This window comes from Bombina bombina, chromosome 3 (assembly GCF_027579735.1).
Source record: "Bombina bombina isolate aBomBom1 chromosome 3, aBomBom1.pri, whole genome shotgun sequence".
NCBI classification, from domain to species: Eukaryota; Metazoa; Chordata; class Amphibia; order Anura; family Bombinatoridae; genus Bombina; species Bombina bombina.
Window position 1 is genome coordinate 449,858,580 of NC_069501.1, and position 19,107 is coordinate 449,877,686.

At 42.0% G+C, this 19,107-nt stretch overlaps 1 protein-coding gene across 1 annotated transcript in view; it reads left to right on the forward strand.

Moving 5' to 3' along the window:
- LOC128653416 (complement component receptor 1-like protein) overlaps positions 1-19,107 on the forward strand; it is a 217,719-nt gene that overhangs the window by 20,612 nt on the left and 178,000 nt on the right. The window contains exon 2 of the mRNA XM_053706684.1: positions 10,018-10,197. Within this exon, the coding sequence (XP_053562659.1) occupies positions 10,018-10,197 (180 nt within the window). The remainder of the gene's footprint in view (positions 1-10,017; positions 10,198-19,107) is intronic.

Below are 19,107 nucleotides of genomic sequence, written 5' to 3' on the forward strand. Positions count from 1 at the left end.
GACGGACTAACGACGAATGAAGGTTCCTTTAAGGGACGTCATCCAAGATGGCGTCCCTTCAATTCCGATTGGCTGATAGAATTCTATCAACCAATCGGAATTAAGGTAGAAAAAATCTGATTGGCTGATGCAATCGGCCAATCAGATTGAAGTTCAATCCGATTGGCTGATCCAATCAGCCAATCGTATTGAACTCGCATTCTATTGGCTGATCGGAACAGCCAATAGAATGCGAGTTCAATACGATTGGCTGATTGGATCAGCCAATCGGATTGAACTTCAATCTGATTGGCTGATTGCATCAGCCAATCAGATTTTTTCTACCTTAAGTCCGATTGGCTGATAGAATTCTATTAGCCAATCGGAATTGAAGGGACGCCATCTTGGATGACGTCCCTTAAAGGAACTTTCATTCGTCGTTAGTCCGTCGGTTGAAGAGGATGGCTCAGCGTCGGCTCCGTTGAAGATGGCTCCGCTCTGCTCCGGATGGATGAAGATTGAAGACGCCGCCTGGATGAACACTTCTACCAGATGGAGGACCTCTTCTTTGCCGCTTGGATGAAGACTTCTACCGGATCAAGGACCTCCTCTGCGCACCTTGGATGAAGAATTCGGCTCGGCTGGGTGAAGACGACTCAAGGTAGGATGATCTTCAGGGGGTTAGCGATAGGTTTATTTAAGGGTGGTTTGGGTGGGTTAGAGTAGGGGTGTGTGGGTGGTGGGTTGTAATGTTGGGGGGTATTGTATTTTTCTTTTCAGGTAAAAGAGCTGATTACTTTGGGTCAATGCCCCTCAAAAAGCCCTTTTAAGGGCTGGTAAAAGAGCTCATTACTTTTGTATTTTAGAATAGGGTAGGGAATTTTTTATTTTGGGGGGCTTTTTTATTTTATTAGGGGGCTTAGATTAGGTGTAATTAGTTTAAACTGCTTGTAATTCTTTTTTATTTTTTGTAATTTAGTGTTTGTTTTTTTGTATTATAGTATAGTTTATTTTATTGTATTTTATTTTAGCTAATTGTATGTAATTTATTTAATTAATTTAATGATAGTGTAGTGTTAGGTGTATTTGTAACTTAGGTTAGGATTTATTTTACAGGTAATTTTGTATTTATTTTAACTAGGTAGCTATTAAATAGTTATTAGCTATTTAATAGCTATTGTACCTAGTTAAAATAAATACAAAGTTGCCTGTAATATAAATATAAATCCTAAAATAGCTACAATGTAATTATTATTTATATTGTAGCCATATTAGGGTTTATTTTATAGGTAAGTATTTAGTTTTAAATAGGATTATTTTATTTAATTTTAGGACTATTATTTCATTTAATTTAAATTATATTTATGTTAGGGGGGTGTTAGGGTAAGGGTTAGAGTTAGGTTTAGGGGTTAATAAATTTATTATAGTAGCGGCGACGGTGCGGGCGGGAGATTAGGGGTTAATAATTGTATGTAGGTGGCGGCGATGTTAGGGAGGGCAGATTAGGGATTAATACTATTTATTATAGTGTTTTAACATAGAAACATAGAAACATAGATATTGACGGCAGATAAGAGCCATAGGCCCAGCAAGTCTGCCCCACCTTACCTAACAGTATAAACTTATCTAGTTCGTAGGATAGCCCTATGCTTGTCCCATGCATTTTTAAAGTCCCCCACAGTGTTTGTTGCTACTACCTCTTGAGGAAGTTTATTCCATAAATCAATCACTCTTTCTGTAAAGAAGTGCTTCCTCAAATTACTCCTGAATCTACTACCCTTTAGCTTGAGCTCATGACCCCTTGTTCTTGAATTTTCCATTTTATGTAAAATACCCACAGCCTCAGTTTTACTAAACCCTTTAATGTACTTGAAAGTTGCTATCATATCACCTCTTTCCCTTCTCTCCTCTAAGCTATACATATTTAGGTCATTGAGCCTATCCTGGTAAGTTTTATTTTTTAGACCATGTACCATTTTGGTAGCCCTCCTTTGCACAGATTCAAGTTTGTTAATATCCTTCTGAAGATATGGCCTCCAGAACTGCACACAATACTCAAGATGAGGCCTAACTAATGATCTATAAAGTGGCATAAGAACCTTACTATTTCTGCTGCAAATACCTCTACCAATACATCCAAGCATTCTGCTAGCCTTACTCGCTGCCTTACTACATTGTTTACTAAGTTTTAAATCATCTGAAATAATAATTCCCAAGTCCTGTTCCTCGTCTGTAACAGTCAGTAAAGTGTCATTGAGTCTGTAATTAACATTTGGATTTTTCTTCCCTAAATGCATTATTTTACACTTTGCTGTGTTAAACTTTAGATCCCAGTCGTTTGTCCAATCCTCCAATTGTTGTATATCACTTCTCATTTTGTCTACCCCCCCTGGAACATCCACTCTGTTGCAAATTTTTGTATCATCTGCAAAGAGACATACTTTCCCCTGTAGCCCTTTGCTGATATCGCAGATAAATATGTTAAACAAAACAGGCCCCAGAACTGACTGAGGCGGGAGTGCGGCGGTTTAGGGGTTAATACATTTATTATAGTGGCGGCGAGGTCCAGTCGGCAGGTTAGGGGTTAATAAGTGTAGGTAAGGTGGCGGCGACGTTGGGGGGGGGCAGATTAGGGGTTGATACTATTTATTATAGTGTTTTCGATGCGGGAGTGCGGCGGTTTAGGGGTTAATACATTTATTATAGTGGCGGCGAAGTCCGGTTGGCAGATTAGGGGTTAATAAGTGTAGGTAAGGTGGCAGCGACATTGGGGGGGCAGATTAGGGGTTAATAATTATAATATGGGGTCGGCGGTGTTAGGGGCAGCAGATTAGGAGTTCATAGGGATAATGTAGGTTGCGGCGGTGTCCGGAGCGGCAGATTAGGGGTTAATGGTATAATGCAGGTGTCAGCGATAGTGGGGGCGGCAGATTAGGGGTTAATAAGTGTAAAGTTAGGGGTGTTTACACTTGGGGTTCATGTTAGGATGTTAGGTGTAGACTTAGAGAGTGTTTCCCAATAGGAAACAATGGGGCTGCGTTAGGAGCTGAACGCTGCTTTTTTGCAGGTGTTAGGTTTTTTTTCAGCCCAAAATGCCCCATTGTTTCCTATGGGGATATCGTGCACGAGCACATTTTAGCTGCTTACCGCTACCGTAAGCAACGCTGGTATTGAGGGTTGAAGTGGAGCTAAGTTACCCTTTTTTTAGCCTAACGCAGCCCCTCAGACAACTCTAAATACCAGCATTGTCTTAAGGGTGCGTTGGGAAAAAAAGCAGCGTTAGCTACGCGGGTCTTTACCGACAAAACTCTAAATCTAGCCGAATATTTTTATTGTGTCAACATATTTCTTCAGACAAGATTTTTGTAAATTCTTTAAGTCATGGACAGTGTTTCTCCCATTTATGGGCTAGATTACGACTGGAGCACTAAATTGTCCCGCACCCACACATGAGCAAATTCACGAGATAAATAACTAGCCATTACATATTAGGGCTCAGAAAATTAACCAGAGATCTGCCCCAAATACCCTTTAAATAGATGGCATTATAGTTTTTTGGGAGTGGGGAGTTAGAAGAAAAAAAAATGGCACTGAAAGTGCCTTTACATTGTGTTTTATGGGAACTGTATGTGTTAATATGTGTATATACACATATTAACACATAAGTATATATGTATATAGTTTTATACATATATATTTAAAAATACTGCCCATTGCTGCGCAACTTACCCCCTTTCGGTGTGCGAGGTTCTGATGCCCATTGTAGCCTATGGAAGCGTGCTCTCATGAGCGCAATGCATCCTAGCAATGCGAACGCAAACACATTAATGTGCACTGGAATTACTCAGTGGAGCACTAACATCACATGCACCTAAGTTATATTTAGTTGTCTACTCGTAATCTAGCCCTATATGTATGTCACAAATTTGTATTTCACCTAATAATAACCAACATGCAGAGTTTCACTTTGGTTCACTTTACTATAGTTGTCTGATTTTAGGTTTTCACTAAAGGCAGGTCAGGCCATCTGTGCTGCAGTGTTTAATAAGCAAGACAACTGGGTACATTTCATAATTTCTCTTGTAAGGTGTATCCAGTCCACGGGTTCATCCATTACTTGTGGGATATTCTCCTTCCCTACAGGAAGTTGCAAGAGGACACCCACAGCAGAGCTGTCTATATAGCTCCTCCCCTAACTGCCACCCCCAGTCATTCTCTTGGAACTCTCGACAAGATAGGAAGTATAAGAGATATGTGGTGACTTAGTGTAGTTTTTACCTTCAATCAAGAGTTTGTTATTTTTAAACGGTACCGGCGTAGTACTGTTTTACTCCCAGGCAGAAATTAGAAGAAGAATCTGCCTGGAGGTTGATGATCTTAGCGGTTTGTAACTAAGGTCCATTGCTGTTCTCACGCATAACTGAAGAGTATGGGAAAGATTTCAGTTGGGGGAACGGTTTGCAGTTTACCTGCTTTGAGGTATGTTCAGTATATTTATTTCTAGAGAGATGATAAGATCTAGAAAATGCTGACAGAGCCTTGTATAATTGAGGTAAACCTGATGCAGTGATTTAACAACGACTGGGATCATGCTTACAAAAAAGGGTAATATTTATGTTAATACTCATATTTCTTAGTGTCAAAACGTTTACATGTTATATAGAAAGAACGATTTTTCTCTGAGGGTGATAAATCGTTTTTGGGGCCTAGTTTCCACATGGCTAGTCAGATACTCCTAGGAGTATTTTCTTAAGGCCCTCTGACATCAAGTGCATGGTGGGAGGGGCCTATTTTTGCGCTCTAGATGCGAAGTTCTTATTCAGACTGAGACATCCAGCTTCCCCAAAGGAGTCCTCTGGCATCTGAGGACCACTATAGAGGGCTTATTTCTTCCCTAAATCGTATTTGAGGGCAGGTAGGAGCCACAGCAGAGCTGTGGCAAGGTGTTTAACTGTTTATTAACGTTTTTTAAATCCGGTTTGGGGCCTAAAGGGTTAATCATCCATTTGCAAGTGGGTGCAATGCTGCTTTAGTCCCTTATACACACTGTAAAAATTTCAAAGAGTTTACTACTTTTTAACACTGTTTTGCAGTTTATGTGATAGTTTTTTTTCTCTTAAAGGCACAGTACCGTTTTTGTTTAATTGCTGTTTCACATTTATTAAAGTGTTTTCCAAGCTTGCTGGTCTCATTACTAGTCTGTTAAACATGTCTGACATAGAGGAAACTCCTTGTTCAATATGTTTAGAAGCCATTGTGGAACCCCCTCTTAGAATGTGTACCAAATGTACTGAAATTTCTATAAATTATAAAGACCATATTATGGCATTTAAAGATTTATCACCAGAGGTTTCTCAGACTGACAAAAGGGAGGTTATGCCATCTAGCTCTCCCCACGTGTCAGAACCTATAACTCCCGCTCAAGTGACGCCAAGTACATCTAGCGCGTCCAATGCGTTTACCTTACAAGACATGGCGGCAGTTATGACTAATACCCTCACAGAGGTATTGTCCAAACTGCCAGGGTTACAAGGAAAGCGAGACAGCTCTGGGGCTAGAACAAATACAGAGCTTTCTGACGCTTTAGTAGCTATGTCTGATATACCCTCACAATGCTCCGAAGCCGCGGCAAGGGAGTTGCTTTCTGAGGGTGAGATTTCAGATTCAGGGAAGACGTTACTTCAGTCCGATTCTGAAATGACAGCCTTTAAATTTAAGCTTGAACACCACCGCTTATTGCTCAGGGAGGTTTTAGCGACTCTGGATGACTGTGACCCCATTGTAGTTCCAGAGAAATTGTGTAAAATGGACAAAAACTTTTCAGTGCCTGTTTACACTGATGTCTTTCCAGTCCCTAAGAGGTTCTCGGAAATTATTACTAAGGAATGGGATAGACCAGGTGTTCCGTTCTCTCCCCCTCCTGCTTTTAAAAAGATGTTTCCCATAGATGTCGCTATACGGGACTCGTGGAGGGTGGTGTTTCTACCCTAGCTAAGCGTACAACTATCCCCGTCGAGGACAGTTGTGCTTTCTTAGATCCTATGGATAAAAAATTGGAGGGTCTCCTTAAGAAAATTTTTATCCATCAAGGTTTTATTCTCCAGCCTCTTGCATGCATTGCCCCAGTTACTGCTGCAGCGGCTTTTTGGTTCGAGTCTCTTGAGGAGGCTCTACAGGTGGGGACCCCGTTAGATGATATTTTAGACAGGATTAAAGCTCTCAAGTTAGCTAATTCCTTTATTTCTGACGCCGTTTTTCATCTAACCAAACTAACGGCTAAGAATTCAGGTTTTGCCATTCTGGTGCGCAGGGCGCTATGGCTTAAGTCCTGGTCAGCAGACGTTACTTCAAAGTCTAAGCTTCTTAACATCCCCTTCAAAGGACAGACCCTATTCGGGCCGGGCCTGAAGGAGATCATTTCTGATATTACTGGAGGAAAAGGTCACGCCCTTCCTCAGGATAGGTCCAATAAATTAAGGACCAAACAGAATAATTTTCGTTCATTTCGAAACTTCAAGAGTGGCGCAGCTTCAGCTTCCTCTAATGCAAAACTAGAGGGAAATTTCGCCCAGTCCAAACCAGTCTGGAGACCTAACCAGGCTTGGAACAAGGGGAAGCAGGCCAAAAAACCTGCTGCCGCCTCTAAGACAGCATGAAGGAGTAGCCCCCGATCCGGGACCGGATCTAGTAGGGGGCAGACTTTCTCTCTTCTCCCAGGCTTGGGCAAGAGACGTCCAGGATCCCTGGGCATTAGAGATTGTTTCCCAGGGATATCTTCTGGACTTCAAAGCTTCATCTCCAAAGGGGAGATTTCATCTCTCACAATTATCTGTAAACCTGATAAAGAGAGAGGCATTCTTACGTTGTGTTCAAGACCTACTGGTTATGGGAGTGATCCACCCAGTTCCAAGGGAGGAACAGGGGCAGGACGTCTATTCAAATCTGTTTATAGTTCCCAAAAAAGAGGGAACTTTCAGACCAATCTTGGATCTCAAGATCCTAAACAAATTTCTCAGGGTCCCATCCTTCAAGATGGAGACTCTCCGAACCATCCTCCCTATGATCCAGGAGGGTCAATATATGACTACCGTGGACTTAAAGGAAGCTTATCTCCACATTCCGATTCACAGAGATCATCAGTTCCTCAGGTTCGCCTTCTTAGACAGGCATTACCAGTTTGTGGCTCTTCCCTTCGGGTTAGCCACGGCACCAAGAATCTTTACGAAGGTTCTAGGGTCTCTACTGGCGGTTCTAAGGCCACGGGGCATAGCGATGGCTCCTTACCTAGACGACATTCTGATACAGGCGTCGACTTTCAAATCGCCAAGTCCCATACGGACATTGTTCTGGCCTTTCTGAGGTCTCACGGGTGGAAGGTGAACGAAGAAAAGAGTTCTCTCTCCCCTCTCACAAGAGTTTCCTTCCTAGGAACACTGATAGATTCAGTAGAAATGAAAAATTTTCTGACAGAGGTCAGGTTATCAAAGCTTCTAACTTCCTTCCGTGCTCTTCATTCCACTTCTCGGCCGTCAGTGGCTCAGTGTATGGAAGTAATCGGCCTAATGGTAGTGGCAATGGACATAGTTCCGTTTGCCCGCCTACATCTCAGACCACTGCAACTTTGCATGCTCAATCAGTGGAATGGGGACTACACAGATTTGTCCCCTCTGCTAAATCTGGATCAAGAGACCAGGGATTCTCTTCTCTGGTGGTTATCTCGGGTCCATCTTTCCAGGGGAATGAGTTTCCGCAGGCCAGAGTGGACTATAGTGACGACAGATGCCAGCCTTCTGGGCTGGGGCGCAGTCTGGAACTCCCTGAAGGCTCAGGGTTCGTGGCCTCCGGAGGAAGCCCTCCTTCCGATAAACATTCTGGAACTGAGAGCGATATTCAATGCTCTTCAGGCTTGGCCTCAACTAGATGCGGTCAGATTAATCAGATTTCAGTCGGACAATATCACGACTGTAGCCTATATCAACCATCAGGGGGGAACAATACGCCCCCTGGCAATGTTGGAGGTTTCAAAGATAATTCTATGGGCAGAGGTTCACTCTTGCCATCTCTCAGCTATCCATATCCCAGGAGTAGAGAACTGGGAGGCGGATTTTCTAAGTCGGCAGACTTTTCATCCGGGGGAGTGGGAGCTCCTTCCGGAGGTATTTGCCCAGCTGATTCAACTATGAGGCAAACCAGAACTGGATCTGATGGCGTCTCGTCAGAACACCAAGCTTCCTTGTTACGGGTCCAGGTCAAGGGATCCCCAGGCAGTGCTGATAGATGCTCTAGCAGTGCCATGGTCCTTCAGCCTGGCTTATGTGTTCCCACCATTTCATCTCCTCCCTCGTCTGATTGCCAAGATCAAGCAGGAGAGAGCTTCTGTGATTTTGATAGCGCCTGCGTGGCCACGCAGGACTTGGTATGCAGATCTGGTGGACATGTCATTCTTTCCACCATGGACTCTGCCGCTGAGGCAGGACCTTCTACTCCAAGGTCCATTCAAACATCCAAATCTAATTTCTCTGCGGCTGACTGCTTGGAGATTGAACGCTTGATTTTATCAAAATGTGGTTTCTCCGAGTCGGTCATTCATACCTTAATTCAGGCTCGAAAGCCTGTCACCAGGAAAATCTATCATAAGATATGGTGTAAATATCTTCATTGGTGTGAATCCAAGGGTTACTCATGGAGTAAAGTCAGGATTCCTAGGATATTATCCTTTCTCCAAGAAGGATTGGAGAAGGGATTGTCAGCTATTTCCTTAAAGGGACAGATTTCTGCTCTGTCTATTCTTCTGCACAAGCGTCTGGCAGATGTTCCAGACGTTCAGGCGTTTTGTCAGGCTTTAGTTAGAATCAAGCCTGTGTTTAAACCTGTTGCTCCGCCATGGAGTTTAAATTTAGTTCTTAAAGTTCTTCAAGTGGTTCCGTTTGAACCTCTGCATTCCATAGATATCAAGCTTTTATCTTGGAAAGTTCTGTTTTTGGTAGCTATCTCTTCGGCTCGAAGAGTTTCAGAGTTATCTGCCTTACAGTGTGATTCCCCTTATCTGATCTTCCATGCAGATAAGGTAGTTTTGCGTACCAAACCTGGGTTTCTTCCTAAGGTGGTATCTAATAAGAATATCAATCAGGAGATTGTTGTTCCGTCACTGTGTCCTAATCCTTCTTTAAAGAAGGAACGTCTATTACACAATCTTGACGTGGTTCGTGCTTTAAAGTTTTATTTACAATCTACTAAGGATTTTCGTCAAACATCTGCATTGTTTGTCGTCTACTCTGGACAGAGGAGAGGCCAAAAGGCTTCGGCATCTTCTCTTTCTTTTTGGCTGAGAAGCATAATCCGTTTAGCTTATGAGACTGCTGGCCAGCAGCCTCCTGAAAGAATTACAGCTCATTCCACTAGAGCGGTAGCTTCCACATGGGCTTTTAAAAATGAGGCCTCTGTTGAACAGATTTGTAAGGCGGCGACTTGGTCTTCGCTTCATACTTTTTCTAAATTCTACAAATTTGATACTTTTGCTTCCTCGGAGGCTATTTTTGGGAGAAAGGTCTTGCAGGCAGTGGTGCCTTCCGTTTAAGTTCCTGCCTTGTCCCTCCCTTCATCCGTGTCCTAAAGCTTTGGTATTGGTATCCCACAAGTAATGGATGAACCCGTGGACTGGATACACCTTACAAGAGAAAACAAAATTTATGCTTACCTGATAAATTTCTTTCTCTTGTGGTGTATCCAGTCCACGGCCCGCCCTGTCACTTTAAGGCAGGTGTTTTTTATTTTTAAACTACAGTCACCACTGCACCCTATAGTTTCTCCTTTTTTCTTGCTTGTCTTCGGTCGAATGACTGGGGGTGGCAGTTAGGGGAGGAGCTATATAGACAGCTCTGCTGTGGGTGTCCTCTTGCAACTTCCTGTTGGGAAGGAGAATATCCCACAAGTAATGGATGAACCCGTGGACTGGATACACCACAAGAGAAAGAAATTTATCAGGTAAGCATAAATTTTGTTTTTATTTGTTATTTTTGTTTTTGTCTTCTATTCTAGGTGTAATTTGTGCAAAGCCTGACAGTATACCTAATGGATCATATACCCCAGTAAAGGATGAATACAGGTATCCGGATCCTGTCACATACAGTTGTAATGAAAATTTTACATTCATTGGCACAAGCAATATATCATGTGGAAGTGATGGAACTTGGAGTCCAGAGGCACCAAAATGCATAGGTTAGATTTATTCCATCTAAAAGTTTGAATTGTTCCATTCTAAATTACAAATATTATGTACTAAAATTGACATTTCAGTAGATATTGATATACAAATCAGTGCATTTTAGTTTCAATTAAAAGTATTTTTACAATATACTCTATTAAGCAAAAATGCTTCTAGTAGAAGCTGTTTCTGATTTAAGTGATAGCACGTGTGCAATGCAGAGCTTGTGTTTTTATGTTGCACCCAAATTTACAGCTTGTGACTGCTCAGTGCTCTGTGTCACAGCCAACACATACATATTTTTAAAAACAAATTTAATATGGAGTGATGTACATTTCATTTTCTGCTGGAATACCCCATTATATATTCTATGTGTATATATGGCAGAGTCAGGACATTTTAATGCATTTGGAACATAGTGTCTCAGATTGGGTTTACCCCAGGAGTATGTGGACTGTCACTATATTGTTGAGGGGTTCCTAGCAATCTTTATTAAAGAGTGAAATACAAAAGTACTACCAAATTCAACTGAAAATGCAACTTTTAATGAATTCTGCAGTCTCAAAATTATTCAACCCCCTGAATAGAATCCCCCAGAACAGCACAAATATGCAAAACAGGTGTTGTATCAAGCACACCCGATGCAACTAATCAAAGGCTTCATTAGTTGCAGCAGATGTGCTTGAGCTAGAACACATGAAATACCTGAACTGTTTAGGGGTTTGCTGAGTGTCACGTTTGACTGCATGTTAGAAATATGGCTAAGTCAAAAGAATGGTCGAATAAGTTAAGAGAAGAGATCATCGCCCTTCACAAACAAAGAACAGGATACAAAAATATAGCAAAGGTACTGAATGTTCCTAGAGACACAGTTGGAAGCATAGTTTGCAAGTTCAAAGTTAAAGAAACATTGGTTACACTACCTGGACGGGGCAGCAAAAGGAAGCTGTCAATGGCTGCAACCAGATTTCTGAGAAGGCAGGTTGAGAAAAACCCTTGAGTGACTGCAAAAGACCTGCAGCAAGACAAGGTGGCAACAGGCACTGAGGTTTCAGTTTGCAAAGTACTTACTAAACGCAGAAGGTTTCCATGCCAGAACTACAAGACGTACACCACTACTGACCAAAAAGCACAAGAAAAGTTGTCTCCAATAGGCTTAAACTCATATAAATAAGCCACAGAAGTTTTGGGGTTCTGTTCTGTGGAGTGATGAAACAAAACTGGAACTTTTCGACCCGATGGCTCAGCGGTATGTCTGGAGGAAGAAGAATGAAGCATACGCTTAAAAGAAAACATTGCCTAGAGTTAAGCATGGTGGTGGCTCGGTGATGCTCTGGGGCTGCTTTGCATACTCTGCCACTGGAAATCAGCAGCGTGAGGAAGGCAAGATGGATTCATTGAAGTATCAGGAAATCCTAGGAGAAAATGTAATGTCTGTGAGAAAGCTGAAGCTTGAGCTTCATTGGACCTTCCAACAGGACAATAAACCCAAGCATACCTCAAATTCCACCAAGGCTTGGTTGCAGAAGAAGTCCTGGAAGATTCTACAGTGGCCATCACAGTCACCTGACTTGAACCCCCAGAGAAAATCTCTGGTGCGATGTGAAGAAGATGGTCGCAGCGAGCAAACCCATGAATATTACTGAACTGGAGGCCATTGCTCATGAGGAATGGTATAAGATTGTTCAGGAACACTGCCAAAAGCTGGTGTCTGTCTATGCATCTCGTTTGCAGCAGGTCATAACAGCAACAGGGTGCTCTACTAAGGAAGGGGTTGAATAATTTTGATGCTGCAGAATTTATTAAAAGTTGCATTTTCAGTTGACTTTGTGGAAACCACTTGAAGCATTTGTTGTGTTGAGCAATTTCAATTGCTTTTGTTTGATTTGTTCATTGCAAACAGCTGAAAGTTTGTAAATACATTTTGACAATAAACTTGATTTGCAATGGGGGTTGAATAATTTTGATTACAACTGTATAGGAATGCCTATATTACATTTGTCTTAAAAAATAATATTTTAGGGCTAGAGTGCTAGTGCATGAACATTAAATTTACTAATGGGTCAGTAGAGCACTGACTTTAAGAACCTCTGTATCCCAGAGTGAGTATCACCTAACTGCACAAAGCAGAGATAGGCCAAAGATAAAACATAACTTTTATTGAAAGCAATTAAAACACTAAGGGCCAGATTATGAGTGAAGTACTAACAGTTATGCACGGGCAAAAAGGAGTTTAGCACGGTTGTTTGCGAGCATCAGGTTTACAGATTGTATGACAAGTTAATGTAATCTCTTAAGTGTAGTCGCGATTTGCACTAAAACGATTACCGCATCCTCAGGTCTCTGATTAACTGTTTTGTAAAACTAAAAAGTGACAAAAATACATTAAAAAGTAGTTACACTCATAATAATGCCATTTAATAAAAGTTATTAAGAAAAATATTGCACCAAAAAAGTTATAATGGCTTAAAGATAGCAGGTGTTAGAAAAAAAGGCACACAAAAGGCATACGTACATATACATGTCTAAATATGTATGTGTGTATATATATATATATATATATATATATATATACAGGTAGCCCTCAGTTTACGCCGAGGTTAGGTTCCAGAAGGAATGGTTGTAAATCGAAACTGTTGTAAATTGAAACCCAGTTTATAATGTAAGGCAATGGGAAGTAAGGGAGTTAGGTTCCAGGCCCCTCTCAAAATTGTCATAAGTAACACCTAATACATTATTTTTAAAGCTTTGAAATGAAGACTTTAAATGTTAAACAGCATTCTAAACCTAATAAAATAATCACACAACACAGAATATATAATTAATCTAAGTTAAATGAACAAAAACATTTTCTAAACAGCATTATAATCCTAATAAAATAATCACACAACACAGACTTAACTTGCATTTTTCTGCAAACAGTTCTTTCTATGCATTCCAATCTGGTCTGATTTATAGACAGGAAGATCTTGTTCCTTTGAAATCTGCTTGATAGCTCAGGTATGGTTAAACTGATTAATTTCAGCTTGCTTGGCTTTGCTGCGACACAAGCGGACAGCTCCACCTACTGGCTATTTTAATCAATGCACTGCTTCTCAATGCTTTTCAATAGCAGTCACATGACTGGAACGAAGGTTGTTATTCTGTAACGGTGCAAATTGAACTGTTGTAAACCGAGGGCCACCTGTATGTATATATATATATATATATATATATATATATATGTGTGTGTGTGTGTATGTGTGTGTGTGTATATATATATATATATATATATATATATATATATATATATATATAATCGGGGAAAGGAAAACGGTGTACTCAAAAGAAAGACAGTTTCTAGATCGTAGCCAATCTCATATAAGGAAGTAAGTCAATACTCAAAATGTTTAGTTCTGGTGGTTAATACCTTCAGATAGTAGGATAAGTTTTATAGGTCAGTAGTTTCCAGTCAATTTTTACGTAGGTATGCGACTGCTTTTTAAAAAGTAATCTCCGGTATATGCTCAGAGTATGGTAGAATATAAAGAAAATAGAAAGCACACAAAACATACCCACATAATGTAGTATATTTAATAAATAAGGTAAATGTAATATATATGATATAGTCCCACTCAGGGGGGTAGTTATCAAGCCGTCAACTTTTCTGACTTCGCCGGCCCAATACGCCCGCCTAAGCTCGCCTACCTTCGCCGCCGTGGACCTGAAAAAATACGCCTAAGTTATCAAAAAAAGCTGTCAAAAAGCCGCGGGGCGATGAGCAGCAGACTGTGAGAGTTATCACACATCCGATCTCGCTGCTCTTCGGCTGTTTGACAGCTTTCTTGCTAGCCTGTCACTAAGCACTCACACTATACTATACTGTTCTACCCCCTATACCGGAGCCCCCCGCAACTAAATAAAGTTACTAACCCCTAAACCGCCGCTCCTAGACCCCGCTGCAAGTCTTATAAATGTATTAACCCCTAAACCGCCGCTCCCGGACACCGCTGCCACCTACATTATACCTAGTAACCCCTATCCTGCCCCCCCTATACCGCCGCCCTCTGTAATAAAGTTATTAACCCCTATCCTGCTGATCCCACACCTCGCCGCAAATAAATAAATAGTTTAACCCCTTAACCGCCGCTCCCTGAACCCGCCGCAACCTATATTAAATTTATTAACCCCTATCCTGCCCCCCCTACACCGTCGCCACCTATAATAAATTTATTAACCCCTATCCTGCCCCCCACTACACCGCGGCCACTGTAATAAATTTATTAACCCCTAAACCTAAGTCTAACACTAACCCTAACACCCCCCTAACTTAAATATTAATTAAATAAATCTAAATCATATTTATATTATTAACTAAGTTAATCCTATTTAAAACTAAATACTTACCTATAAAATAAACCCTAATATAGCTACAATATAAATAATAATTATTTCTCCTGTTAAGTGTAGTCAGTCCACGGGTCATCCATTACTTATGGGATTATAACTCCTCCCTAACAGGAAGTGCAAGAGGATCACCCAAGCAGAGCTGCTATATAGCTCCTCCCCTCTACGTCATACCCAGTCATTCTCTTGCACCTAACTATTAGATAGGACGTGTGAGAGGACTGTGGTTGTTAAACTTAGTTTTTATTTCTTCAATCAAAAGTTTGTTATTTTAAACAGCACCGGAGTGTGTTGTTTTTTCTCAGGCAGCATTAGAAGAAGAATCTACCTGAGTTTGTGTATGATTTTAGCGGACGTAACTAAGATCCATTTGCTGTTCTCGGCCATTCTGAGGAGCGAGGTAACTTCAGAACAGGGGACAGCGGGCAGGGTTCACCTGCAAGGAGGTATGTTGCAGTATATTATTTTCTAAGGAATGGAATTGACTGAGAAAATACTGCTAATACCGATGTAATGTAAGTGCAGCCTTAAATGCAGTAGTAGCAACTGGTATCAGGCTGATATGTATGTATGTTTACACTGAAGTATTTCTGGGGAATGGCACTTCACTAAGAAAATACTGTATACATATAACTTATAGCCTATTCTGCAGTGAAAGCGACTAGCAGCAGGCTTTTTAATAACATTTCATAATTTTATATCTAAAACGTTTACTGGCATGTTAATCGTTTTTTCTATGAGGTACTTGGTGAAAAATTTTATGGGCATTATTTTTCCACATGGCTGTCGTTTGTTATGAATAAAATCAGTTTGCTGAGCTTCCCCACTGTTGTATTATGAGTGGGAGGGGCCTATTTTGGCGCTTTATTGCGCAGTAGAAATTCAGTCACAGTCTTCCTTTTTCTCCCTGCATGATCCAGGACGTCTCTACAGAGCTCAGGGGTCTCCAAAACTAGTTTTGAGGGAGGTAATCACTCACAGCAGACCTGTGAGACTGTGCTTTGACTGTGATAAAAACGTTTATATTTTTAATTGTTATCCGTTTTTTGGTATTAAGGGGTTAATCATCCATTTGCTAGTGGGTGCAATCCTTTGCTAACTTAATGCATTTACTGTGAAAATTTGGTTGCTATAACTAATCCGGTTCATTGTTATTTCAACTGTGACAGTTTTGTGTGCTTCTTAAAGGCACAGTAACGTTTTTTATATTGCTTGTAAATTTATTTGAAAAGTATTTTCCAAGCTTGCTAGTCTAATTGCTAGTTTGTTTAAACATGTCTGACACAGAGGAATCTCTTTGTGCAATATGTTCAAAGGCCAATGTGGAGCCCAATAGAAATTTGTGTACTAATTGCATTGATGCTACTTTAAGTAAAAGCCAATCTGTACATGTCAAGAAAATTTCACCAGACAACGAGGGGGAAGTTATGCCGACTAACTCTCCTCACGTGTCAGTACCTGCATCTCCCGCTCAGGAGGTGCGTGATATTGTGGCGCCAAGTACATCAGGGCGGCCCTTACAAATCACTTTGCAAGACATGGCTAATGTTATGACTGAAGTTTTATCTAAATTGCCAGAACTTAGGGGTAAACGCGACCACTCTGGGGTGAGAACAGAGTACGCTGATAATGTTAGAGCCATGTCTGATACTGCGTCACAATTGGCAGAACATGAAGACGGAGAGCTTCATTCTGTGGGTGACGGATCTGATCCAAGTAAACTGGACTCAGACATTTCAAATTTTAAATTTAAGCTTGAGAACCTCCGTGTATTATTAGGGGAGGTATTAGCGGCTCTGAATGATTGTAACACGGTTGCAATCCCAGAGAAATTATGTAGGCTGGATAGATACTATGCGGTACCGGTGTGTACTGACGTTTTTCCTATACCTAAGAGGCTTACAGAGATTATTACCAAGGAGTGGGATAGGCCCGGTGTACCCTTTTCCCCCCCTCCTATATTTAGAAAAATGTTTCCAATAGACGCCACCACACGGGACTTATGGCAGACGGTCCCTAAGGTGGAGGGAGCAGTTTCTACTCTGGCTAAGCGCACCACTATACCGGTGGAGGATAGCTGTGCTTTTTCAGATCCAATGGATAAAAAGTTAGAGGGTTACCTTAAGAAAATGTTTACTCAACAAGGTTTTATATTACAACCCCTCGCATGCATTGCGCCTGTCAAGGCTGCAGCGGCATTCTGGTTTGAGTCTCTAGAAGAGACCATTAGCTCAGTTCCATTGGATGAAATTATAGACAAGCTTAGAGTCCTTAAGCTAGCTAATTCATTTATTTCTGATGCCGTAGTAGACTTAACTAAGCTTACGGCTAAGAACTCCGGATTCGCCATTCAGGCGCGCAGAGCGCTGTGGCTTAAATCCTGGTCAGCCGATGTGACTTCTAAATCTAAATTGCTTAACATACCTTTCAAAGGGCAGACATTATTCGGGCCCGGTTTGAAAGAAATTATCGCTGACATTACTGGAGGTAAGGGCCATGCCCTGCCTCAAGACAGAGCCAAACCAAGGGCTAGACAGTCTAATTTTCGTGCCTTTCGTAACTTCAATGCAGGAGCAGCATCAACTTCCTCCGCTCCAAAACAGGAAGGAACTGTTGCTCGCTACAGACAGGGCTGGAAACCTAACCAGACCTGGAACAAGGGCAAGCAGGCCAGAAAACCTGCTGCTGCCCCTAAGACAGCATGAAGTGAGGGCCCCCAATCCGGAAACGGATCTAGTGGGGGGCAGACTTTCTCTCTTCGCCCAGGCTTGGGCAAGAGATGTCCAGGATCCCTGGGCGTTAGAGATCATATCTCAGGGATATCTTCTGGACTTCAAAGCTTCTCCTCCAAAAGGGAGATTTCATCTTTCAAGGTTGTCAGCAAACCAGATAAAGAAAGAGGCGTTTCTACACTGTGTACAAGATCTTTTACTAATGGGAGTGATCCACCCGGTTCCGCGGTCGGAACACGGACAAGGGTTTTACTCAAATCTGCTTGTGGTTCCCAAGAAAGAAGGAACCTTCAGACCAATCTTGGATTTAAAGATCCTAAACAAATTCCTAAGAGTTCCATCGTTCAAAATGGAAACTATTCGGACATCTTACCCATGATCCAAAAGGGTCAGTACATGACCACAGTGGATTTAAAGGATGCCTACCTTCACATACCGATTCACAAAGATCATTATCGGTACCTAAGGTTTTCCTTCCTAGACAGGCATTACCAGTTTGTAGCTCTTCCCTTCGGGTTAGCTACTGCTCCAAGAATCTTTACAAAGGTTCTGGGTTCTCTTCTGGCGGTACTAAGACCGCGAGGAATATCGGTAGCTCCGTACCTAGACGACATTCTGATACAAGCGTCAAGTTTCCAAACTGCCAAGTCTCATACAGAGTTAGTACTGGCATTTCTAAGGTCACATGGGTGGAAGGTGAACGAAGAAAAGAGTTCTCTATTGCCACTCACAAGAGTTTCCTTCTTAGGGACTCTTATAGATTCGGTAGAAATGAAAATTTACCTGACAGAGGACAGGTTAACAAAACTCCTAAATGCTTGCCGTGTCCTTCATTCGATTCCACACCCGTCAGTGGCTCAATGCATGGAGGTAATCGGCTTAATGGTAGCGGCAATGGACATAGTTCCCTTTGCACGCCTGCATCTCAGACCACTGCAATTGTGCATGCTAAGTCAATGGAATGGGGATTACTCAGATTTGTCCCCTATGCTGAATCTGGATCAAGAGACCAGAAATTCTCTTCTATGGTGGCTCTCTCGGCCACATCTGTCCAAGGGGATGCCCTTCAGCAGACCAGATTGGACGATTGTAACAACAGACGCCAGCCTGCTAGGTTGGGGCGCTGTCTGGAATTCCCTGAAGACTCAGGGATCATGGACTCAGGAGGAGAGTCTCCTTCCCATAAACATTCTGGAATTAAGAGCAGTTTTCAATGCCCTTCTGGCTTGGCCTCAGTTAGCAACTCTGAGGTTCATCAGGTTTCAGTCGGACAACATCACGACTGTGGCTTACATCAACCATCAGGGAGGGACAAGGAGTTACCTAGCGATGATGGAAGTCTCAAAGATAATTCACTGGGCAGAGTCTCACTCTTGCCACCTATCAGCGATCCACATCCCAGGCGTGGAGAACTGGGAGGCGGATTTTCTAAGTCGCCAGACTTTTCATCCGGGGGAGTGGGAACTTCATCCGGAGGTCTTTGCCCAAATACTTCGGCGTTGGGGCAAACCAGATCTAGATCTCATGGCGTCTCGCCAGAACGCCAAGCTTCCTTGTTACGGGTCCAGGTCCAGGGACCCGGGAGCGGTTCTGATAGATGCTCTGACAGCACCTTGGGCCTTCAAAATGGCTTATGTGTTTCCACCCTTCCCGATGTTTCCTCGATTGATTGCCAGGATCAAACAGGAGAGAGCATCGGTAATTCTAATAGCGCCTGCGTGGCCACGCAGGACCTGGTATGCAGATCTAGTGGACATTTCATCCTGTCCACCTTGGTCTCTGCCTCTGAGACAGGACCTTTTGATT